The sequence below is a fragment of the Diadema antillarum genome, unplaced genomic scaffold, assembly GCF_040938485.1.
Source record: "Diadema antillarum isolate AM-2024a unplaced genomic scaffold, OU_Dant_1.0 seq00000593_RagTag, whole genome shotgun sequence".
NCBI lineage: Eukaryota > Metazoa > Echinodermata > Echinoidea > Diadematoida > Diadematidae > Diadema > Diadema antillarum.
Genome location: NW_027271524.1, coordinates 666,277 through 693,229, shown reverse-complemented (window position 1 = coordinate 693,229; position 26,953 = coordinate 666,277). Strand labels below are relative to the sequence as shown.

General features: G+C 39.8%; 1 protein-coding gene across 1 annotated transcript; it reads left to right on the top strand.

The window, feature by feature from the left end:
- Positions 1 to 555: 555 nt before the first annotated feature.
- On the top strand, positions 556 to 26,953 carry LOC139735720 (insulin-degrading enzyme-like). Its single transcript, XM_071646466.1, has 23 exons — positions 556 to 640; positions 1,820 to 2,025; positions 4,110 to 4,186; positions 7,827 to 7,853; positions 8,258 to 8,361; positions 8,620 to 8,789; positions 9,628 to 9,750; positions 10,972 to 11,084; positions 12,127 to 12,216; positions 12,918 to 13,083; positions 15,830 to 16,002; positions 16,295 to 16,398; positions 16,950 to 17,052; positions 17,932 to 18,137; positions 18,711 to 18,855; positions 20,119 to 20,229; positions 21,164 to 21,284; positions 21,968 to 22,171; positions 22,847 to 23,014; positions 23,435 to 23,559; positions 24,765 to 24,912; positions 25,741 to 25,988; positions 26,823 to 26,953. The coding sequence occupies exons 1-23, from the start codon at positions 582 to 584 to the stop codon at positions 26,916 to 26,918; spliced, it is 3,087 nt and encodes a 1,028-aa protein (XP_071502567.1). The 5' UTR covers positions 556 to 581; the 3' UTR covers positions 26,919 to 26,953.

Here is a 26,953-nt window from a genome sequence, read left to right as displayed (position 1 = left end):
TCTAGGCCCTGTTTTATGAAGAGTTAAAATTGATTGTAAAGTTGATTTCTATGATAAGTCTATGGCAGCCTGTGTGTTGAGGAAATTTAAAATCGATTTTATCTTTTGATAAAACAGGGCCCGCTGGCCTGTGCACGTAACTTTGAGTGAAATGCATGTATTGAAAAAACATCAACTTACTTGATAGCATGTAACAGGTTGAAAGGGAGCGTCTTCATGCACATGCATACAGTATACACGCAATCTTTCATTTTTTGCCCACCTTCCAAATCCCCGGTCAAATCTGGTCACCCCCCCCCCCCCCCCCACACACACACACACACACACACACACACACACCCGCTTGGCTCCGCCGCGGCGTACTTTCGGCTCCACCTCCCTGGTCAAATAGGTCTGTGTATGTAGCTAGATCTGCGACGAATGCCGATACAAGCTGTTCAGAGTGATCAGTGTGGGCATCATGTAAACGAACCGGTGGGACTACTATACACCTCTAGCTCGGCTGACTTCATTATTGCAATTCATTGCATGCAAGACCGCGGCGTGGGACGGAGACAAGCTGTAAGGGAAATCGGAATCAAATGTACCGTATCCGCACATTGCACCGAGTTTTAAGCACGTCAGGAAAGCCGACAGGGAGGTAAGTACGGTGTCAGCATGTTATTTTGAACTTTTGTGTGTTTATGTGCTCGAGAATGAATTGGACCAGAGTTTAGGAACGGAAATTTAATTCACAGATCATCAGCTGATCATGCGGAGTAGAACTAGATTAGTCTAGTTACGTTTTAAATCGTAGCATGTGCCGGGCCTTGTTGGTTCACACCTACCCGGTATCCACCCGCTAGCCTAGCTGGCTGGGAATACTACTGTAACCGTGTTTGCTTGACTTGCCCTGTCGTACTACATGTAGAATTTCAGCAGAACAGTTGATTTACAGGTAGGCCTACGAGGTGTAGATCAGAGAGACAGAAAAATCCGTCTGTCCGGAGGTGTTCTTTTTTATCATTGATATGTTTCGGCTGTCCTACGAGTAGGCACCCTACTACACAGTGTATACTAAATTTACATGTACACTATAAAAGGTATTTAAGGCCCAAGGGGATTCCGTGAAGCCAGACACAGCGCAGTCTCCGCGGGACTACAGTATCTCCGTAGCTCCGGCAAGATAGATGGGCAAGTCCAAGCTATTTTGCACCAGTAACGCATGGGACATCACAAACAAATTAGACAAATTAAGCCCTATATTTCACAGTTAGTTATGAAAGATCAATTGTTTGGTTGTTTCTGGTAGTAGGTATCTACGCACAAAACAACAAAAATAATGAGGATTACTCATTCCGTAATTTATGCATTGATGAATGACGTTTCAAAATTTCACATTGATCTGTAATCACTGTAATACCACATGTTCTCAGCTTATCATATATTCCTCATTTCAAACATGAAACATTTCAAACATCTGCCTAAGAATTCCTCGTTCAATTCTCATTTTCAATAGGGGTCTATTGATTTCATAAACTTAAATTAAGCCCTCCAATGTACAATGGTGTATATATAAATGCATTACATTGTATCCATTGTGCAGATATGTTTATAATGTGTTTGCATTATGTGTGTGTATGATTTACCATGTCAAGATCCACGTAATACAAAGGTTGACTGACTGGAGAAAAGGTGTAGTCTTACAATGAGGGACAGTAAATGTACCAATGTATTTGTACATTTATAGCATGAAAATACTTCAAGAGTTGATTTGAACATTAAATCTCTACACTGAACAAAAGAGATTAAGATAACATCCTTCTTTTTGGTACGGTAGTTCAAGCAGGACAGTCCACAATCTTTCAGCAACAGCCATGACTGCTCCATCCAACCCCGCCATAGCACGTTGCTATGACAATGTGGTCAAGTCGGCTGAAGACAAGCGTGCCTACCGAGGGCTTCAGCTGACCAATGGCATGAAGATCATCCTCATTAGCGACCCAACAACAGAGAAAGCAGCTGCTGCCCTTGACGTTCACGTTGGTAAGACAATCATCCTAGTTTCAAGCAAAATGGCATCAGAATTAAACTACTTTGTATACTGCATGGGAGCACATTCATATTGTATTATGTTATCAAGTGCTCCAAAGTTTCTAGAATTGTTAGGAACATGTACAAGTATGTATGCACTTTTTTCTCTCTTATACACCATACATTTAGGGAGTCTAAAATTTTGCGAATCGGGACTTCCCAACGATTTCGCAAGTGGTTAAATTTGTGATTGTGGAGTACTGTACTGAACAGAGAATGATATACATAATGTACAGTGTATGTGCATCACATTCATATCGGGATCAGAGTCATTATTTTCAAGTGTCTTTACTTTCGTGAATGGCACCCGGCTTGCGAGATTTACGAAAATAAAAACCTCACAAAATATGTGGCGTATACAGTTAGTATAAAAAATACACTGATGTTCATTGTCAACGTTCATTATACGTATAAAAGCAATGTCATGTTCAGTGTCATCAGTGCTATAAAACATGTACTTTTGTGACAGTTTTGTCAGAGACTCCAACCCCAAGCACTTTCTGATCTGGAGATTCTCCCGCCTGAAATCCATAGCAAACGGGAGACTCCAACTTGCGCACATCACGAGCGCAAAGTCCCTTGCGGTCTAGGGTTCTATATGCTCTCTCACGCTATTTAAGGCTTATTTTTCAACACACAATGAAATGAAGTAAATCATTTCAAGCGGGAGAAATTAAATCTCAAGCGGGAGAACGGGAGATGGCTCTGTTTTTTATGCTTGTGTGATAGGCACTTAAGGAGATTATGCTACAACCCCACCCCCCCAAAAAAAAAAAATAATAATAATAAATAAATAAATAAAAAATCTATTTGAAGATATCACATTTGTGGTCTAGTGATGGTAGGGTATGTGAAGCAAACATTGTTTAACCTTCACAAATGTTTGGAGGAAAATTTAACTTTATTGACAAGGTGACAGTAGTGCAGTAAATCGTAATAAAACTTTCATTTAAATCAGACAACAAATAACAGGGAGTTGTAGAATTCAGAAGTGTTAGCGTGCATTAGAAGGAAAAATGGTATCAGCCAAAATTTGAATTTTAATGGTAGATAAGGTGTTGAAGTTGAATTAATGACCGTAAGTTTTGCTTTGGTTTGAACAGCAAAGATATGTACACGTAACAGAGATACTTCAGTACTGTACAGTACCGGTATATCTTTAAAGTCATTAAAACTATATAGTAGAACAATCTGATTCATACCGTATAAGTTCTTGTTGAACAAATGTCAAAAGAAAAAATTTAGCAAGGATTTGTGTGCAAGGTTATGGGAGTCTTACAAGGTCATGACATCATCCCTTGATGGATGTGATCATGGCAATTATCACCGACCTTTGTAAACATTTTAAAAATTCAACCCTTTTATTTCATCAATTTCCTTTTTTTTTTTAATGTGTGGTACTGCGTTAAAATCCAATAGAAATTTCTTCCATATATCCTGTTTATGTTAATTGCTTGCCATTTGCACAAAAGCCAGGGGTGATCTGAAGAGAAAATATGAATCCTCATTGATTATGAAAAAAACAAAATATTAACCTTGGCTCTCATATATGATATGTACAGCCTTTTATCACTAATTAGTTGCATTTCAAAGCTGCTGTGGCAATCTCATGGTCATGAAGTGAGCTGTCCTTTCCTGTGCCTCTTGGTAATTCTAACAAATGATGATCATGATAGCAGGATAAAATGATAGCAGGATAAAAAGATGGGTTGGTGTTTTCTACAACTGTATGAATTTGTATTTCATTACTTAAGTGATGTAACAATGTACATCATGTATATGTCATGTGAATTGTGCATGTACACAGTATTGTAGCTACACGTACAGATGGTAATCTAATCTGTTGAAGACGAGTCCTGACTATGCTCGGGCAGGTGTCTGTGGGAAATGCTTGTCATAGCAAAATCAGCCCATTCTAAAGGGGTTAAAAACACTATCTAACAATGTTTTCAGTCTTAAAGTGAGCCACCACAATAGTATCATCATTTTAACTCTCACAACCATGTTGTGGTTTCTGTCTTTTACGTGTCGCTAAGGCTCACTGTCAGATCCGTGGGATGTTCCTGGCCTTGCCCATTTCTTGGAGCACATGCTATTTCTTGGAACAGCAAAGGTTAGTACAGAGAGATGAAGTTTACTCCTGCATGGCTGCAAATTAATGTGAAGAAATCTTGTTAAAAGGAGTCTTACCACGTAACATATTTACCATTGTGTGGATTTAGTGTATACAGAAATATTACATGTAGTAGAGCACATCAGTGATATTTGAGAAAATCACATATTCCAGTCAGTTTTGGTTAAAAATGTATTCAGAAGGGGCTTGAGCTTTCGGTCCAGGTAGAATCTTCATCAAAGGCAAAATGACAAGCATGTAGTTAAAGCAATAACATTATAAGGACTACACTCAACAAGCACAATCAGGGGAGGGCTCAGGACACAGAACAAAGAAAACAAAAGGGTTGATTTAGAAGTCAAAGGCAGGGAGCTCAACATGAACAAGTGTAAAGGGAGTGGGATTAAAGTCAGGGAGTGAACAGACAAAAGGCAGAAGTGGGCCAGTAGTGAGCCCAAGGATTAATAAAGGGGGGGGGGGGCGGAGGGGCAACCTGTGAAGAATAAGATGAATAAGGAGGCAACGTTGAACAAGATAGAACATGATTAATAATAGGAAAAGAGAGGAATAGCAAGAGCATAAGTGAAGGAGGGGGGGGGGGGAGGTCTGAACTGGCAGTAAAGCCTAACCTGGTGTACAAAGATGCATAGTCACTATTATATTTTGGATCAAAAATTTGTCTTCCATTGATTGGTTAAAAGAGCTTCACGTGATTATAGGTATTTTGAACTATTTTAGAGTGTTGGTGTGTTTGACACTCCATGAAGTACTATTTGCAAAATGACGTCACTTTTATGACGACATTTTGCAAATAGTATATACTATTTGCAAAATGATGTCACAATCACCCTTCTTTACAATCAAGTGTACGTGGTCCGTCCACGTCTGGTCCCGAATTCTAGTGTTCAGGTTTGCAGCGGCCATACGAGCGCTTGGATACATGCGACGGGCAACTCTGGCGGTGCCACGGCTGCTACGTTTTTCAATTTCCGGTCTCTCGCACTGTTGCGTATTGCAGGCGCTGCACTGCCGCCGCAGTGCGGCTAAGCCTAACTGCGACCAGCCCCAACACGCAGTGTTGCAGTGTAACTGTGTACACGGAGCGTCCCGGGGTTAGGCTAAGCCTATATTGATTTTCACTTTTTAGTTATTCAAATTTTTGATCCAAAATATAAAACAAATATACTTTGCCTAGTTTCGAGTTTCTTGTTAAAACTATGGGCCTCGGTGACTCCAAACTAGTACTATTCACTTCGGGGCTGCGCCCCTCAGTGAATAGTACTAGTTTGGAGTCACCTCTGCCCATAGTTTTAACAAGAAACTCTCAAGGCCAAGTATATTTGTATATTATGACCAGCAGCCCCATACGCATAGCGTAATGGGGCTGCGCACTGTAGCATTCAGGATCATGACAGAGTAGTATAGCGGACAAATATCAACTTGAAATCAAAAATTTTTTTCAATTTGAAGACTTACAGTGAAGTTGAAGTATTGACAACAGGGTTAGTGCAACGTTTAGTTCTACCAATAGTCCCTTTCTGTTCGAATTGATTACTTAATGTGACTCGATCCAGAGGAACCTGGGACCTGCTGGAGAACTACTCTGAAATGACGGCCAGCGCATGCGCACACAGACATCTTATCCAGTCAATGGATTAGGGTTGATGTGTGCGCATGCGCTGGCAGTCCATTCTGTGTAGCTCTCCCAGGTTCCTCTGGACCGAGTCATATTAAGTCATCAATTCGAACAGAAAGGGACTATTGGCAGAACTAAATGTTGCACGAACCCTATTGTCAATACTTCAACTTTACTGGTAAGTCTTCAAATTGAAGAAATTTTTCGGTTTTAAGTTGATATTTGTCCGCTATACTACCCTGTCATTATCCTGAATGTTACAGTGTGCAGCCCCATTACGCTACGCATTACGCTGATATAAAGGCTGCAAGTATTCTCAATGTCACAGTAGACTAGTAGTAATGAGTCAAAGGAATGTGAAGAATATATGATTGTAAATGCATTCCCTGAATTATCATATTAGAGTTGAATTTTCTTTAAATTTACATTTCATAAATACAGCCAACCTTGCTTTTAAAAGTCGATGTTGCATAGGTTGAATTTCACTGAGGCGAAAGTCTTTTTATGACCCCGTTTACAGTGCGGGGCCGGGCTCGGCCGCGGCCGAGCCCGGCCTCAATTGCACAGCCGAGCCCCGCAATTTTGTCCATTTACACTGCTGAGCTCGGCTGCGCTTTTGATTCAAACCTTTCAATATTTTGTCGTAGTGGCGCTCTGCTTGTAAACAAATGCAATTTGGTATTGTCTGGTTTTCAGACCCTTTGCTAAATGAATTCCATGGCGACGAAGTCGCCGTTCGGGCAAAGGCCTTTGCCGAAGGAAAGAATCCTCTGCAGGACAAAACCACCTTAAACTATACTAGTTTTCGACGTTGAGGGGGTTAACATCCTGAATAGCGAAAGATACAGGCAGAGGGTTTGGAAGCCAGACTAAAATTGGCCGCGCAATTGGCCGCGCATTTGGCCCAGTTTGTGTTTACACCAAGAAAAGGCCAGGCCCGAGACCACCTCCAGAGTGAGGCCAAATGCGAGGCCAATTTTGGCCTCGCATTTGGCCTTCTGCGCGTTTACACTGAAGCGGGACTGGGCACAGCCGCAGCCGAGCCTCGCACTGTAAACGGGGTCTATGTCCTCTTGTCCTTAGATTCTATTGATTTCGATCTCTCTTAAGTTGAATTTTTGCAAGCCAAAATTATTTCTCTAGTCCAAGTAGATTTGACTTTAAACAAGGTTGACTGTACATTCAATTTAGAACTTTACCGTTTGAATTGTAGGCTATAACTTGATGCTTCTTTTGTGCTTACATGTATCCAGCCATTTGACATTCATGTGCTCAGATATCATAATCAAAGTTGTTTATAAAACCTTTGTCCAGTAAAATACCATTGAGGCATCTGAAATGTTCTTTCTTTCAAAGGTCAGGCATTTTTTTTTAAATCTAGCTGATAAGCTATTCTATACCAGTTAATGTCCAACTGACAGTTATTGGCCTGATTTATTTTCTACAATACCTCTCATTGCAACTGATTGACAAATTGCCCTACATCGACGTAAATAAAAAAAAAAAGAAAAAAAATGCATGACCTTTGAAAGAAAGAACATTTCAGATGCCTCAATTGTATTTTACTGGACAAAGGTTTTATAAACAACTTTGATTATGATATCTGAGCACATGAATGTCAAATGGCTGGATACATGTAAGCACAAAAGAAGCATCAAGTTATAGCCTACAAATCAAACGGTATAGTTCTAAATTGAATTGAGGGCAATTTGTCAATCAGTTGCAATGAAAACATCTCGACGGAAGAAATTCATGAAATTTGAATACCTCTCATTGTTTTTAAGCTTTTGGCTAGCTGAATGATATGAGAAAGATTTAGTTGTTTGTATTTTATGTCACACTCTTTGTACGTCTCACAGATACAATGTATATGTTAATTATTTACATTGTATGTACACACTAGGTGAGCATGTTGAAAAAAAAAATCCTTGCTTTGCCCATCTTCTATCCACGAGTTATGTAATGATGAATTGTGTCTTTTTGCCCTGCATCTCATCTGGACAGTATCCATCGGAAAATGCCTACACTCAGGTACGTCATAATTTTTACTGTAAAATTCTTTTCTTTTTTTTTTTCTTTTTTTTTTTGTTAGATTGGCAGGGGATGAGTTGTTTTCATAAATGTGCATAGAAATCAGAAAATATGTGATGTACTGGTCATATCTCATAATTGTTTGAATATGAATAATGAAAAAAAAAAGATACTAAAATCTTTATTGATTTAAAGAGACTTACATGTAATATCCTGGCCAAATTACAAAATTCATGATTTTTGAAAGGTGCATACCCTGTATGAATTTTATTTAGTTTGCAATGCTCTTGGAATACATTGTCTCTTTTTCACGGTACCCTTACTGCTCAAAAGGCACACAATGCAGCTTTTAAGTCGATGTCAGTACGTTCGTGCTAAGTTTCCAACTTGTATCTCTCTTCTAGTTTCTCAATGAGCATGGAGGATTTGCGAATGCATACACAAGTGGCGAGCACACCAACTTCTACTTCGATATCTCACATGAACATGTAGAGGGTGCCCTGGATAGGTGAGTAGTACTTTGTGCTTCAAAACTGTTGTGAAATGTAGAGAGCAATTCTATCCTCTTTTGAGAGGACAACACTGTTTTTGAGCAGGTATTTTCATCATTTGTTAATTTACGGTGTGAAGTATTCCATTGGTACTTATTCATTAAGCCATAAACCCACGTCATTGATATGGTTAGTGCTAAACATCATTGAGAATGTCTAAATATCGATGTTCCTTACATGTAGTGTCATACCACTTTTGTGTTTTGTCATGCCAGGTTTGCCCAGTTCTTCCACGCCCCGCTCTTCAACCAGGACTCCCAAGACAGGGAGGTCAACGCGGTGGACTCAGAGAATGACAAGAACCTCAAAGCGGACTCGTGGCGGCTGTTCCAGCTTGAAAAGTCCACGGTCATTCCGACACACCCTTACAGCAAGTTTAACACAGGTGGGTCATGCAGCATACATTTGTACAGCCAAGATAAGCATGCCAGACTATTAAACTGGAAAATGAACATACTGACTGTTTGTATTAAGTTTACAGGGACCTTTAACCTTTTCATAATGGCATTACAAGCCTTAGTTTCAAAACAGCATAAATACCATAGATACATCTATATAAATTGTAAGTTATGCTTAACAAAAAACATTTTACAGAAACATGTACCAGTAAGTTATGCTCAGTTTAGGTGAATGTGTATTCCAAGGTCTTTTGTTAAAAATATTGATTAGTAATTAAGCAATGATGGACAAATGATGTCATCTGCAGAATCTCAATTTGAAAGCATGTTTGTTTGTTTTTTCTGAGTAATCAGAAGAAAAAAACAGGAAAACTATGATGAAACTAAATACATATGGCTCATATCCATTGAGCCAGATAAGTGATGTTGAGGGATACAGTGTAAATTAACACAAGTCAACATGCATTTGCATTGCATAGTGTAGGTCCTTGAAGTAGGAAGACAGGTGTTAGCTATGCTTTAGACCATAATCAGGATTTTGACAAGATTTGTATTGGCCAGTCAGTGGAAGAGGCATGAGATAATGATGTTATCACTTCTTGCATTTACATTGTATGGTTACATACACCTATTATTGCTCTTTTGTATAAAAACAAACGACAACCAAAAACCCACTTGTGAAACTTTAAGATTGTTTTTACTTTATGCTTGATGTTTGTGTCATTTGTCATGGCATGTCAACCAGTCTAGTCACAAAAGTTGTCCTGAAAATGGAGAGGTGTTTTGCTGAAGTACTTTCAATAACTGCCACTATCTTCCTTGCAGGAAACAAAGAGACACTCGTGACCATCCCACAGACAAAGAACATTGATGTGCGTGAACAGCTGCTCAAGTTCCACGATGACTTCTACTCTTCAAACATCATGGGACTGGCCCTGCTTGGCAGAGGTAGGGCCAAACATTGGTGTTTAGGAAATACCTTCACAGATAAGCGAGAGACACATGGGGAAGAAAAACTGTTTTGATTGATACAGTGCACTGCTGTTATGACACATGCAGTTTCAACTAAATTCTTGTTACAATGAAGTTAAAATTCAGGTCCCAGAGTTATCATCTATATATATCTAAAGATATATCTTAAGATATAACTGAAGAAAACAGCCGGTCCGAGGACATGGTAATAACAGGAGTTGCCTGTATATTCATTGATCATCAGCGATCTGAAGAGTAACATGTCACCCCTTATGAGGCAACGTTTTAACAGTTTTTCAATTTGTGTTTTGTTGAGGCAAATGCAATATTCATCTAACAGAGATGTTTTTTTTAAAAGATATTCTTTAGTTTCACCTGGAAGCTTTTTATACAGTGGTGGAAAAAATTTTGAAGCGAAGGAGGGCAGCAGTAATAGAGCATATTATTTCATGAGGGTATTCAGGGGAATGGGAAGAGTTACCAGGTGTTGGCTAATCATTTCTGTTCTAGACATTTGCTTTTACCGATTTGCAGTGTGACACCAAATTTTGCACGAGCTGGTATGATATGATCCATATCGAGACCCAGATCTTACAGTGCAGAGAGACTTTTCCACAACACTCGTGACTTTTTTGTGGTGATTCATGCACACTCAGATGCTGCCAGCTGTAAATACATAGCAGCAGCAGCAGCATGGTAGCCATGCATGAACAGCGAAGGCAGGCTAGAAGTCATTGCATTATTTTAGGCCACTTCAGAACACATACTGAATAATGTTGTAGCTACATTTCTAGCACAATCTATGTAACACTATCTTTACAAGTGTTATGCCACTTCATGATTGTCAATAGCTACATTTCTAGCACAATCTATATATTACGCTAGCTTTACCGGTGTTTTTCCACTTCATGTCAATAGCTACATTTCTAGCACAATCTATATTACACTAGCTTTACCAGTGTTTTTCCACTTCATGTCAATAGCTACATTTCCAGCACAATCTATATTACACTACCGGTGTTATGCCACTTAATATCAATAGCTACATTTCTAGCACAATTTATATTGCACTAGGTTTACCAGTGTTAGACCACTTCGTGTCAATAGCTACACTTCTAACACAGTGTATATCACACTTACTAGCTTTGCCGGTGATATGCCACTTTATGTCGTCTATACTGATCATCTCTCTTCCAGAAAGTCTTGATGAACTGACATCCACAGTCACAGAGCTGTTTGCAAATGTGGAAAACAAGGATGTCAAGGTACCAGAGTGGCAGCAACATCCCTATGGAGAGGAGCAGCTTCAGGTGACTATAACAAATGCCAAGTCCTTGTTGGTCACTTTTTTTGTGTGTGTATAATTCTCCAGTTGTGTGCAGTGTATGTCCTAATCATTCACTTTGCAAGCAGTCAGTACATTTGTTGAGATATCCTTGATTTTTACTTTCTACATGGACTTTGGAATGTTTTTGATAATAGACCAAATGAATGTAGGCCACGAAATCAGAAATGAAATGGGGTTGCAAGGTTCTGAACACACTTTTCAGAGATTGTGACAAATAATGTGTAACAGTGGAAATGTTTTAGAGCAGCATTGTCTGATAGTAATCAAAGTTACCATCAGATGAAGTCTTACATTTTTAATCCGAAGTGCTACATAAGTGTTTAGATTATAAATCATTTATGCCAAGTTGCCAGCCATTATTGCCTGATCGGGCCACCAAAAAAATAACCTTTTCGGAAATTTGGTGGCCTAACATCAATTTATAATGGCCCTGGACCACTGTTATTGTCAAGTGCTGTCGTAGGTATAAGAATAATCATGTAGGATGTGTGAATTATTTTTGCTTTGAATATGATGGCTCCATAAGAATGGTCACAAGATATTACTTACCCTCCCAACGAAGCAAAAACAAAAACAAAAAACACTAAGCACACAAGCCAAGAAATGTGCAGTCAGATAGACAAACAAACAACATTTACAACTTATGCTTTAGAAAGCCAAAACCAAACCAAATTCTTTGAAGGTGTTTATTTTGTTGTTTGTTTGTTTTTCAGGAATTTGAACAGCAAACAAAAATCTTTGAAATTCTTCCATCGAGATGTTTTCATTGCAACTGATTAACAAATTGCGATGTAGGGCAATTTGTCAATCAGTTGCAAACAAAAATCTGTTGTGGATTTGTCTCTATTGTATGTCATTTGCATCCAGACTTAATAAGTATCATACCAGCTCCTGTCCCATGCAGTGCTGTGTGACAGCAGTATGTAGAATGTGCGTACAAGCTGGTGTTATGTCTTTTTATTATTATCTTTATACTTTACATCATGCTTCCTCTTTGTCTACAGGTCAGATTTGATGTTGTTCCCGTCAAAGATCTGCGGCAGCTCAATGTCAGTTTTCCCATTCCTGACCTCAGTGAGCATTACAAGTCAAAGGTGAGTTTGAATAGCATAGACCCCCAATCTCACGTTGTCTCTATCATGCATATGTCTGCTGCTTGCAATTAGGTTTTACCATGCATACACCTATTTTGCTCTTAAATCAATGATCATTATTTCTATTCAGTAACATTTTCTTCGTTTTTCTTTCCAGCGCATGACCTGCTGACTTGCAGGTCAATTTGCAATTTCATATCAACACATCTTTGACCTTCATTTCTATTCATTCCTGGGCAAATGGAATGTTAGGTGTGCGGAGCTTCTGGTGGAAAATGGATGGGTCATTTATTGAATATCTCATGCGGAAAAGTCAAGCTGAAAACAAATGGTATCATCATATTACACACTGTATCTCAACGTATAGTTACCTACATTCATTGTTAATATATGCCCAGGAGCTTGAAATTTATAGCAAAATAATTTTGGGGTTTTGTTTTTGTTTTTGTTCTTTTGTCACTTTTGTCTATAGACTACAAAGACTTGTCATCGATACATCAATGAATAGAGGTGATAAGTGTGATGTTAGCAAGAGAGGACAACATTTGTCTTTATAAGCAACTCAGTAATTACGTTAACTTGATATTTCAAAAATCAAGGCTTCGAAAACCTAGATGACCGTGCCTTCTTTATTGAAAATGTGAGATCAGTGCTAATAGGAAACAGTGCTGCCATTTCTCTTACATCTCTCTTTTATGCAGCCGGCCCATTATCTGGGCCACCTGGTTGGGCACGAGGGCCCTGGGAGCCTCCTGTCAGAGCTGAAGGCCCGGGGATGGGTCAACACACTCTGTGGAGGAGAGAAGGATGGTGCCAAGGGATTTGCCTTCTTTATCATCAATGTGGACCTGAGCGAGGAGGGCCTAGGTGAGTAGAAGTTGGGAAGGAGGCATTGTCTAGAGATTGGCATCATGAAATCATGGTCCCTTTTCATAAAACTTCTTGTCAGTAACAACTGCCACATTTCTGTGACAAATTTGCTCTCAGCCAATCAGATGCAAGGGTTTCAGTAACTTATAACAAGTATCATAACTTGTTTTTGATAACAAGTTTTATGAAATGGAGCCCAGGTCTGTGAGGAGAGCTTGGATGAAGTAAGGTTGTTGTGGGGTCTAGAGATGGGTGACAAAAATAGGTACAGCTGCATACATTAATCCTCCTGTGGCTGTAATATGATACACCAGATATGCATGTTAAAGCTGTCAGAAAAGAAGAATTCACTAGCTTCTCTTACTTTGTTATCAATGGCAAATAACAACACACCACTTACATGAACTACATGTACAACTAAGTGCATCACACAGGTCTGTAAATCTAGACTAGTATTTAAATTTGTGATTTTTGCGTAGTACGCAAAAATTATTCAAATCTTAACAGTCAATTTAACTAAACAAATAAAGACCCTCTTGAGTTCAAAATTTACAGGAGGTTTCCAAATAGTGTTTTCTTCAATACCAGGCCTCGAAATAGGATTTTGGAGGGGCAAGGCCATTTAGAAAAGGGCACTTTTTCCAAGAGGCCAGGGCACTTAGGTCAGTCAGAGGGGCACCAAGGCCACATTGGAAAGGGCATGTTTGGTGTTTATGAAAAAAGAAAGAAGAAAAACAAACCGAGAAAAACAAACACACACACACACACACACAAAGTGCAACACACAACAAAAACCTCTTCCCTACAGCTGTAACACATTCCCGATCTCCGCGTTTCTATCAGGTGAAACGACATTTTTTAAAACAGGAATAAAACAACATTCTGACAGCTGGCTGGCAAAACCACATGGCAAAGGAATTTGCGCGCGCGTGTGAATTGATTAGTCTGTGACAGACAGTTCATGACCTCCAAGAATGCGCCAGTACGTGCGGTTTCTTCTGTTGATTGGTCTCTCTCTCTCCACCCCTCCCCATTCCCCAGTCTGGCACACCTTGGCATCGTGGGATTTTTCTTTTTTCTTGGTGAACTTGGTGTTCACTCTTTACTACTCTATCTGAATATGCGCTGCCTAGCTAGTAACTCTCGCGGCCGCTGCGCTGCGGAGGCAGTCGGGACGGTAAAAGCCGGTCGGGCGTACATGTACGTACACGTCGTCTCGTATCTCGGAAAGATACTTTGAGTTTGAATCAGATAATATTGGGACGCGAGTGAACTAAGGTATGATATTTGAGATCAGGAAACTTGTTCAAGCTTATTAAAGAGACTTTGAGAAAGGGCATATCATACGTAATAAATAATAACTTTCATTCTAAAAGGGCACCACTGCCCCAGGAAAAAGGGCACATTTTTTTTTGGCCGTAACTTTGATAAAAAAATAAAAGGCATTGCGGCCAACGAGAGGGGCACCAACGGCCATGGCCGTCGGTGGCCGTCGGTTAATTCGAGGCCTGCAATACCTAAGTGTTCTCACCAATTTTTCAAATATTTGCATGCAAAAGGGATTGGCTGTCTTTAAGGTTTTGATGGGGTCAAGAGATTGAGAGCTTAGATGAGTTTAGGATGGGGTGGGGCCTAGAGAGAGAATATATGGTGAGACTATGTCTGAGGAGAACGTGGATGAATTAAAGCTTGGATGGGGTCAAGAGATGGATGACATGATGAGATTGTGTTTGTAATAAGAGCTCAGATGAGTTGAGGCTTGAATGGGATCAAGAGCTGAATGATACGGTGAAAGTGTGTCTGTGAGGAGAGGTTGGATGAGTTGAGGGCAAGATGGGGTAAAGAGATTTAGATTTAGCTTTAGATTAAGGCCACCACCTACTTATACGACTTTTGGTCACATGACTTACCGACTGTGGATCTGAAATAAACAAGCATATTTATTCTGAGGCTGGTGTGATTTATTTCGCATCTAAAGTCGGTCAGTCATGTGACCAAAAGTCGTAAAGTGTGTGGTGGCCTTCAGACGATGCAGCCTCCCAGGTTGGACAATGGAAACTGCTGTCTCGCAGATGTGCAGAATATCATTTTTTTATGCCCAATTAGCGTCGTCCTTGCATTTGCGTCACAGATCTATAGCTTGCTATGGTAACAGTTATGAAGACCTTGGTGAGTTTAAGGGGGAGGCATGCCTTGGAGGGTAGTGACTCTGTGAGATTATCAGCAGCAGAATGAGGGAATAACTTTTCATGTCTCACATCTCACACATTGTTTTGTCACCAAAGGTATTAAATTTTCAGTTGAATGTTCCATTGTGTTGCATCGTCACTGTAGTGTAAGCACCATAATTCTTCATAGAGTTTGCATGTAAATGTCTATTTAAAACAGGTCAACTTATAGAAATGCATAATTGAGATACATGTATTGGTAAGGAAACAGAGAAAAGTTTGTTTTGATGCAAAAAGCTGACTTGATACACTTTTTGACAAAGTAAAGACTGTGTGATGTCTTATATTGTGTATAGCAGTATAATTGACTTGACCACAACACTTATTCCTTCTGTTTGGGGTTTGGGGTGAACACAAAGGGTTTACTAATAACAGTAACCATACTTGTAAATAGGGAGACATCTCCACTTCATTCATAACTACACAAACATGGAAAAGGAGGCTAAACTATGAAGATTTGACATACACATTGTATTGTGTCTACTCACATTTCTCATGTTCTCTGGATGTTTCAGACCACGTAGATGACATCATCACCCACATGTTCCAGTACCTGAACATGCTGAGGAAGGAGGGACCACAGAGTTGGGTCCACGAAGAGTGCCGAGACCTGGACGCCATGAGGTTCAGGTTCAAGGACAAGGAGAGACCGGCAGGATACGTCACCAAGATTGCTCACCTTTTGCATGTGAGGCTCTTCCTTCGATACCTACTCATGATACAGTATGGTCTCCAAATGCACAGGCATGAATTGAGCATAGCTTGCAAATGGATGCATCAGAGTGCATTTGTTATTTGATGTCTGTTGGAGTACCAGTGTCACCAGCATGTGCACAATAAAAAGTTACATAATCCATGGACAAGATTTAGACAATCATTTTGAATTCTGGCCTATGAATTCACCTAAAGTTAGGACAGCACCATGTGATCCTAATTAGTGCCAGTATTAATATTACCAGTGATATTCACATTTGGTACAGGAATACCCCATGGAGGAAGTCCTCAGTGCTCCTTACCTGATGCCCGACTTCAGACCTGACCTTATCGACATGGTCCTCCACAAACTCACTCCGGAAAACATAAGGTGAGAGTGACTATCATCAGTGTACGAAAGCGGCCCCACTTCAATCAACTTCTTTTTCCTTGTCGTTTGTAGAGACTGAGAATGAAACCCAACTGCTGTCCATCTATCCATTTTCATATTTCTACTCACTTTTTATTTGAAAACATTTTTGAATGATTCATGAAATTTTTCTGTTGAGATGTTTTTCATTGCAACTGATTGACAAATTGCCCTACATCGACGTAAATAAGCACTGAATTGATCAGTGTTTAATTCACTGCTTATTTATGTCAGTGTAGAGCAATTTGTCAATCAGTTTGTGAATGAGTTTCTCAAATATTCATGAAGGGCAACACCGATCATTACATGAGGTCTAAGAATCAGACTAGCTGTGCAAGAAGATAGAGTACATTTGGAAAATAATGGTACTTCTAGTGTCCAGTGGACACTGCCGTCTCATATCCAGCTGACATCACACCAATAAAGTGCAGGAGACTGAAGTACTGATACTAGAATAAAATGGTATTAGCATCACTGTGCCTGTCATGCTGCCTGGTTTGTTTCCATTTCAGAGTAGCAGTTGTATCGAAGTCATTTGAGGGACAGACAGAAAACACAGAGAAATGGTATCAGACACAGTACAACGTTAGGGGAATCGAACCAGCCGTCATTCAGGTAAGGAGATACATGCCTTGGTGAAGAGAAAAACCCAGAAAAACAAACTAGCACACAGACAGGATTGGTACGAAATGGCATAATAAGTGTCAAAGTCATTGAAGCTGTTCAAATTCAGGTCTTATGTGTCATCACTTCTGAAATTCATCAGGTTGACAAGTATGTATTAAAGCATTGACTGCCTTCTGTGTTGATTCTCATATGTGTTTACGCCTGTATGTTTTGTTTTTGTTTGTTTGTTTTTTACACTGTCGCAAATCATAATCAGATTGTAAATCGCCCAACAAACAAACAAAAACTGCTAAAGACAGTGTTCCAGAGTGCTCAAACAATTATGCCTCATAGGGTACACACTTCATTAGTATAGTGAAATGAATTATGGTATTCAGTTTAGTTACTGAAATGTACAGAAATGGCTTTGTATACTTATCAAGATGATGTCATTTTGGCATTACCAGTGTTTACTAGCCATGCATGTAGTGATTGTTTAGCACTTCAATAACTTTTAGACAAGAGTTATAGTTGAAGGCTTTCTTTTCACCCACGATAATTCTTCAAAGAAAGTGATATCACTGTCACAGTAGAATGATTTAAGTTTCTGCAGTACATCTGTGAGGGGATGTATCAGAAAGTGATTACCCTCTTCATATTTGTTAATTTCAGAGATGTGGACTTTGCACTTTGAAAATAAAAGAATTGTAACTGCAGCTTCATGTACGTGTCTCATTTGTGTGTAATCATAGTAGTCCATAGATATGACGCAGTTAATGGATAATGAATGAGAGTTTCCTGCTTGCCTCTGTTCTTGTGAGGGTAATTATTTTCTCTGTTGCTTTGATGTATAATTTTTGTTAATGTTGCCATTGCCTTGTTATGCAGAGGTGGAAAGATGCCGGTCTAAATGAGAAGTTCAGCCTGCCACCGAGGAACGAATTCATTCCCACAAACTTTGATGTTGCGTCAAAGGATGCAGACGGTGGCCCCATTCCCACCAGCATTCGGACGACACCGCTGAGCAAGCTCTGGTTCAAACAGGACGACACGTTCCTCCTGCCCAAGGCATGCATGCTTTTAGAAATGACCAGGTCAGTCTTTTTTTTTTAGTTGACTTGGCATGGCATGCTCCTGCTATGGCTCTTACTATCATCATAATCATTTTTATTGTTATTGCGACAATTATTATGGTGATTGTTGTTCTTCATTACTACTCAAATGTTATTTATTATTACTCCCTCCACCCACCCCCCCCCCCCCCCCCCCCCCTCCTTGATAAAGGCATGGTAGCAAAAAAAAAGAAGTCATCAAATTTTGAAAGATACATTGATTTTCAAAAAGCTATTTGGGAAAGACTTGCATATTAGAATTTACTTTTGTTCTGAAGTTGGGTTCATATATGTGCATTCTCCTTCAAGCCAATTGTTTTGGGAATACTTTTGTAATAGCTAGGAGACAAGCTCACGAAGTGCAGGAATTGTCTGAAGGTCTTGTGAGAAAAAAGCCTGATAACCCAATCTACAACTGCTACACATGCAGTCGTGATGAAAATTGCAAGCAGATTGGATTGAACTTGCATGTGTGTTTAGTCATGAATATAAAAGAGTATCTGACATGCCATTCCTGACCTGAGCCCTATGTTATCCAACCTGTGACTGTTCCAGCCCTTTGGCCTACATGGACCCACTCCACTGCAACATGACGGCCATTTTCTGCATTCTCCTCCGGGACGCCCTGAACGAGTATGCCTACGCTGCCGAGATCGCAGGCATCAGTTACTCAATAGACAGCACGATATATGGCTTGGAGGTGAGCCTCACTGCCTATCAGTAAAGTCACATTTGTACCAAACACAATGCCACCAGCAGCCTTTGGGAGAAAGGATTTGAAAGTATAGCATCCCAAGTTGTTATAGCAATTCTTGGGCATATACATAGTAGTTTCCTTTATTTCTCATGAAATAGGTGCAAATTATTACTGGCTAACTATGTTATAGGGATTGTATAGTTTTGGGTCAGATGAGGATTCAGATTTTATCTTTTTGTGATATAATGAGAAACCTCTTCATAAGATATTACAGAGCATACAAATCTAAGAGGAATTCAAACTTTATCTGATGGGAAAATTGGTTTTGAAATGGCTGACATATCCAAAAACAAAGTAAAACAAAGTGGCCGTAATAAAAGGTGGGTCACACTTTTGATTAGGACTTCTTTGTTTTGGGATATCCTGGACATTTCAAAACAAGTTTTCATTATAATGAAATTCCGCTTTCAAATGTATGTGCTTTAATATTTCATAAGAGGTTTTTAAGTATTTCACAAAAAGTTGGAACCCTGAAGCTTTATATCAACCAACATTATATCATCCCTTTTAAAGGTATTTATAATGTTTCTAATTTCATCTCTTCACCATATCATAGAGACAACATAAAGTGACTTTATGTACACTAGATAAGCTGCACTGATACAAAAAGTCCAGTGAATTAAAGTAATCAGTATGACTGTCATGAATGGAATGAAGATACATTGTATAATGTATGGCGTTAGAAACACTAGCGCATAGATTCTGAATGATGCAGCAAATGGCATGTATACTCTCATGGACCTTTTGCTCTTCTGCTATTTCCCTACATCACTTCTTTTAAGCACTCTAAACAGTTATGATAAATAAGTACGGCACATAGGTGAATGAAGCATTTGTTTTTGTTTTCTTACATGCTTTTTTTTTCAGACCAATTAGCTTGTATTTATTTGTAATCATTTATGGGAAGACAGATTATCGCATGGTATTTTCATCACTCAAAATGAAATAAGTCAATCCTGCCCCAGTGGCCACATGTCTATAGCAGCCACCTGTCAATAATAGCCCCTTTTCTTTGTCTCCCTTGGTTTGCCGCTACAGACAGGTTTGACTGTATTTTGAATGGTTTTGAAAGAAAACCATATTGCATGGTTACAAGTATATTATGTCTACGGAGAGCTCTTGCACAGCCTGAATCGAACAGCAGCATGTGATGAAATGTGTTTGTTGGCTGACTGAAAAGTGATTTTTTTTTTTTTCCCCCTGCAGGTCGGTGTGAGCGGATACAGCGACAAGATGTCTCTCCTGCTGCAGAGGATATTTGAGAAAATGACGACATTTGTCATAGATGAGAAGCGGTTTGATGTCATCAGGGAGACGGTAAGATGAAGTCTGAATGCTGTAGACTACCATTCATGCTGTAACAAACAATTCCAGGATAATTAGAAGCAGTTCAGTGTCATTAGGGAAAGAGTATAGATGAAGTCTGAATGCCGTAGACTACCATTCATCCTGTCATAAAAATTTCCAGCATGATGAGAAGGGGTTCAATGTCATAATGGAGAAAGTATCAAAGATAAAGTGTAAATGCTGTGTACTACCAATCATATTGTAATGAAGATTCGCACCCTGAATGTTCAGAAAGTTCTCAACACCTGCAGGGTTTATCATGAAGGTGATCTCGAGTAATTCAAGAGGCGATACAGTGCCGCCAAAGTTAAGTCACGCTGTTGCAGTCAGCAAATTGTATTTCTTCAATTATATTTCATAAAGCGAGGCACCATCAAAAAGGTGCCACCAGTAATAACAGTTTGATTTCGTCTGTGACAGTATATATATTATTTTGCAATCATCTTCATGCCAAATATCAAAGACCTCCAAGATCCTGTTACTATTCTGTCGATGAGACCAGTGCCGTATATAAAGAGAGTCTGGCCAACTCGGTTTTTGGCTTACGTGTTTTGAAGCCTGTGATTGGTCAAAAGCTGGTCCCGTGATCTACAGGCGCCATGTCGTTACTGAAGTGCGCTCATACGCAATGCCCATTGTTAACTGCCCCTTATTTGGCTTGGTTATTTTGTTACGTCTGAGCGTACTCGCTAATCCTGTGACGCGTAATACGTGCGGTAACGACATGGCGTCCAAATTAGCAGTTGGCCAGACTCTCTTAATATACGGCACTTGATGAGACCATGGCACTTGACCTTTGCACTAGCTGTTAGATAGTTACGCCCCTTCACTTTTTTTGTGTGAAGATGCTTGAATGTTATGGAGGAGCAGATCATGTTTGCATTTGTTTTCCCTTTACCCTCAGTACTCGCGAATGCTGAACAATTTCCATGCGGAGCAGCCCCATCGGCATGCTGTGTACTACACCTCTATCCTAATGGCTGAGTACGCCTGGACAAAGGCAGAGATGGCACAGTGCATGGATGGTACGTAGGAAATGTGGAGCCCTTTTTTTTTTCCTTTATACACCGAATGAGAGAAACCATTTTTGCAAAAAGTGAAAAAGAATGTATTATTTTCCACAGTGAACCTCAGTACCGTATTGATGAATAGACATTGCTGAGCTGGTCCATTGGTTTACCACTCAATATCATTGAAAATGTACATTGAAAGTGTTTCAACCAATGCTGAGTTTGGATCTGTAACATTGTAGTTTAGCACACACACACACACACACACACACAAAAAACACACACACACAAAAAAGTAATTTACTTTCACAAATCTATAGTCAAGGAAATGTAAAAAAATAAAAATAAAATAAAAAAATAGGTATTTGGAACTGTCTTGAAAGTGTTGACATACAGTTTCCACTAAATTCCTGTTCTATCATTGATTATTTGAGTGAATGGTCATGGGAGATTATAATATTTTAAGATTTTGTTTTTCTATTGCAGTTTTCAAAATCCAGTATAATTGGTGACAAAATATTTCATCTATTGTAGTTTTCTTAGTATCTATGTAAAACTTGGCTTCTGTGAAGAGATTTTTGGAGTGATTTAATTTTTGTTAGTTTGTTGCCGAATGAGAAAGTTGTGTCCACATCCCTGTGCACACACACGCACAGATCTAAACGCTAGATTCTCTTCCAATGTTGCCACATTCACAGAAGTAACCATTGAGAGGATGCAGAGCTACATCCCCCAGCTTCTCTCCAAGATCCACATCGAGGCCCTCTTCCATGGCAACATGACCCAAGAGATGGCGTCATCCAGCATGGAGACCCTTGAAGGCATCCTCAAGGCCAACACCGGGAGCAGGCCCCTACTCCCAGGCCAGCTGAAGAGGCACCGGGAGATACAGCTGCCGGACGGTGAGGTTCCGTTCATGAACGTTGGAATGCCCAGACACAGTCTCGTGGCTGAAAGTTGCGAATCTAAGTTATTAGGCTGTATTGTTTAACATGCAAAATTACGTGGCCGTTATGCAAAATTAATAGTGAATGGTCATGAGTGCAGTGATTGAAGATTTTGCTCAAAATGAAGGATAAGGCACTCTATTCAATGAGGCACCTCGTTGAATAGAGCACCTCATCCGTCACCTTTCACATCATGAAAAAAAAAAAGTGGGTATAATTAGCATGTGAATCACAATGTATAGAATATAGTATGTCCAGTCCATGGTCCAGGTGTAGAAAATGTTTGAATTAGTGGCAAGGTTTCCTACATACAATTATGATTATTAGTCGGTCTGCAAATATCGCTGCGATAGGATGTATGTGAAATCACTCAAGAACTTTGTGATACATGTTGTCTGTAATCTCGTGCTGGTGATGATATTGATGACAATGAATATGATAATAGTAATAATGATAATGATTATATGAGATGAAAACCAAAACAAAAACCTATTATATTATGAGAAGAAAGAATGGTCCAATTGAAATAGAATATAGTGTATTGCTGGGAAAGGGGCTCTAAAGAGTATTTTTACTATTTTGGTCCATACTGAACCCAGATCCTTTAATCATATTTCCGAAAATCTGCAGGATGCTACTATACCTACCACCGCAATAATGAAGTGCACAACAGCTCCGGCATTGAGATCTACTACCAGACTGACATCCAAGCGACCAAAAATAACATGCTACTTGAGCTCTTCTGTCAGATCGTCAGTGAGCCCTGCTTCAACATGCTTCGGACAAAGGAACAACTAGGTATGTCTCTTGCTCCCGATTTTGAGACATTATTAATAAGCAGTGTCTTGTCTGTATAAGTTCTTGATGTAAAGCCACAAGAAAGTGAATCTCTGCTTCTGCTTGTGTTATTGATATGGACCTATATTGTTTTTTTTTTCCCTGTTATGATTGATTTGATTATCTTAAAGTTGAAAATTACATAAAGTAGGGAGATGTAAGGAGAATATATTTTTTTTCCAATTTTTTCTTTCATTCATTTCTTGAAATGACCTCACTGGAATGGTCAAACCCTCGTAAGGCAGCATCTGTTATATGAATCTATTCTTTTAAAACAGTCGTGGAAGTGATTACATTCTGCACAGAAATGTATTTGAATTGTTTCATGTTGAAATAGCAAGCATAATAACAATGAACTAATCTGCACTGATATCTCTTAAGGCTACCTGGTGTTCAGTGGTGTGAGGCGGTCCAACGGGGTGCAGGGTCTTCGGTTTATCATCCAGTCTGAGAGAGCTCCGGCCTACCTGGACTCCAGGATAGAGGCTTTCCTTGCCAGCATGGAGGTGAGGCTGTAGAAAGTTGTCGTAGTCACTCTCATTATGAAAGCAAGTTTGGATGTAAATGTTTAACAATACTGTGGACTGTGGAAAATGTTTTCCCCAAGCAGTCATGGATATTGCATGACCACACTGGTAAAAAAGGAAAGATGAAAAAGATCAGTAAAAATCTGAAAGTTTCAGCAGGTCCTGCAAGTGAGAGGACATCACGAGCTATAGGTATATAATGATATAATGAGGTAGGGACCAAGCAGTTTCCTCCTTATAGCCGATATCTCATATCAGTAGACCTGAAAAAAAGCATAACGTAAAGACATCAATTTGTACATGTGGGACTATGGATCTCGTTATAGCAGTTATTTCGTAGCAGCCAGTCTCGCTATAAGAGTAGCATTTTACATTGACTGGTATGGAAGGAAAGTTGGGACCACTAATGTTTTCATGATAACCAATATCTCATTATAGCAATGTTTGTTATATTGAGTCTCCCCTGTACTTTGATATGCCAGAGTTATGTATTGGTCCTGCTGCATTCAAAAGGGATCTTGAACTATGAGTCATTTTGATCACATTGTTGCTTGCATGATATTTCTGATTTATAGTATTTATGCATGGCTCGACACTAACTTTTTTGTTTGGTGGCCCGATGGGGCCACCAAAATCCTAAATTTCAAATTTTGGGTGATGCGCGAGACTTGAAAGTAAAAAGTCAGCAAACGGCGCGGTCAAAAAATTTCGCGTGGCGGAGTAGTCGCGAAAAATGTCGAGGGGGGGGGTTGATTCAACCCCCCCGGCCTTTTTAGGGTTAATGAGTCAAATATTTAAGTTTTATGATAGTAAGAATTAGAAGTTGGACATATCTACTCATAGATAAACTTCAACAAACTTGCAACACTCACTCTCAGGCACTCATTCAGTCCTTTTCATCCATCCTTTAAACAAATTTAACTGCTAATGTCCGGCGCAAAAAGTTATGAATTTATTGACACACTTTTCAAAAAATTTTGGTGGCCCGAGGCGGGCCACCAAATTTTCCCTTTTTTGAAATTTGGTGGCCCGACTTTCATTTTTGGTGGCCCCGGGCCACCCTTAGTATCGAGCCTGATTTATGGAATGTGTGAAAGCCTCTTTATAAAGCACTGAAGCACAAGTTTGTGGTCACTGGTAGTTTACAGTATAATATGCAAAAACAATTTTGTCTGTCCCATTAGTCTTACCTGGAGGAGATGTCAGAGGAGGCGTACCAGAAGCATGTGACCGCACTGGCGGTCAAGCGGTCAGAGAAACCAAAACAGCTGAGGGAGGAGGCCTTCAGACACTGGACAGAGGTGACCAGTAAGCAGTACAACTTCGAGAGAGGTGAGAAAAGCGATGCAAGATAGCTTTCTTTGAAGTGTGCAAAGAATATGCACCAAATCTAATGATGTCCTTGTTTTTAATTTTGGAATAATCATGAGGACAAAAAAAAAAAAATCCATAGTACCCATTTTTTTTTAGCTGATACTAGAAATCCATTTGTAATGAGGTCACTCTCCTTAAGGCACTATGAGGGAAAATTAGCAGTCTCAGAATACAGTCAACCTTGCTTGAGTTGGCCTCACATAAGTCCAATAATTGCCTAAGTTGAAGGTCTTTTCAAGTCCTCTTCTCTTTATGTTCTGTTGATTTTTAATCCCTCATATGTAAGTCAAGTTTTCTCTTAATTAAGTGAAAGCTATTTCTTCAGTCCATAAAGATTCGACTTGGGCAAGGTTGACTGTATATCCAAGCCGGGCGACCTTCCCACTTCATGGTATCCCAATGCTACCGTGTCTTTCTTACTATTCTCGTATTCTCCAGAGACTCCAACTCTCCCGTTTTCGACGGGAGATCTCCAGCCGAAAGCCCATTTTTGCAAAATCTCCCGTTCTCCCGCTTGAGATTTAATTTCTCCCGCCCTGACTCTGTGTCTCCTGTTAGACAGGATTTCTTACTTATTACCATTGTAAGTTGAAAAATAAGCCTTAGATAGCACGAGAGAGCATCTACAACCTGAGAGCTTGGACCCAGGCCACAGAGGACTTCGCGCACATCAAATTGGAGTCTCCCGTTTGCTAGGGGTTTCAGGCGGGAGAATCTCCAGATCAGAAGGTGCTTGGGGTTGGAATCTCTTATTCTCAATTATGAAGTGTTATATCATTCTTGCAGTGGAGACTGAAGTGTCCTTCCTGAAGTCCATCACCAAGGATGACCTCCTGACCTTCTACCGCACCCTGCTGGGCGTGTCGGCGCCACGGAGACACAAACTGGCCGTCTACGTCTACCCGCCCGCCCCAGAGGGCGTGCCGCAGGATGCCGATGGAGTGAACGTCCCTGCGAGGGGCAATGAGGCGGACCAGCCAGACGCTGCCACCAAGGACAAGATGGACCTCGCAGAAGCGCCCCAGCTTCCAGAGGTGGGTTCGAGTCTTTCACGCTTTCTTGAGTCTCTATTTTTTTGTGGTTCCTTGATGTCTACGATTAATTTTTCATTTCTACTCCACTCACAAAAAAAAATAGCATGACATTAAATGTTACTAGTTGTTGATAAAAAGTACCATCCTTCCAAATACATGAGAAGTAAACAAAAAGCAACCTGATTTAAAACATTTTTTTAAAGAAATAAGCTAGGATGCCAATACAGTCTTCTAAAGAGCCAAGTTTGAAGCTCTCCGAAAGCTTTCAGTATCTTTCTCTGTTATGAGCAGAATCTTTGTCAGTCACAGCTGCCAACAAAGTGCTTCCTTGTGCAGAAAACATTATCCTATTAAAAATCTATGGTAATTATGCCATAAATAGCCCCAAAAGGAAAAGGATACTATATGGACTGGATGTGCTAAAGGATCTTTTGCCCTGTTACTACCACTGAAGTAAACAATGTGCAAGAATTATTAGAATGTGGAATATGAAAGGCCTCTGAAATTCTTGTCGATGATTTGGTCGCTGGGGTGGCAAGACCTTGTATCTTAAATTCTAGTGAAATGATTTCAGATCAATGGTCAGATAATCAGGTATTAAGTGATGTCCAGTAAAAAAATCCTAGTTGTCTTATCCCAGAAATGAAGCCACTACAGTATGTCAAAGGGAAGGCTATACCATTTGATGGAGTGCTTTGGCTGCAAAGTTCTTTTGCTCTTCTGAACATTTGACATTTGTAGATATGAGGTCTTGTCGCGCCAGCGATGTTGTGTTATATGGAGATTTTGTTGTTAAGATGATATATTCATGCTCTTTCTTTGTCTTTGTTACAGCCGCAGAGCATCAATGATGTCACCATGTTCAAGAGTGGCCTTCCCCTGTTCCCCAGACCGCCTCCATGTACCAACAATGCCAAGTCGAAGCTCTGATATATAGCATCACTTTAGCATAATATGCTCAGTAG

Bases quoted from the DNA above. Each gene is read 5' to 3' on its own strand.
- LOC139735720 (XM_071646466.1), top strand. From the start codon at position 582: ATGTACCGTATCCGCACATTGCACCGAGTTTTAAGCACGTCAGGAAAG. The intron at 8,790-9,627 runs GTGGGTCATGCA...TCTTCCTTGCAG, and splicing joins TTACAGCAAGTTTAACACAG to GAAACAAAGAGACACTCGTG. The intron at 16,003-16,294 runs GTGAGGCTCTTC...CATTTGGTACAG, and splicing joins AGATTGCTCACCTTTTGCAT to GAATACCCCATGGAGGAAGT.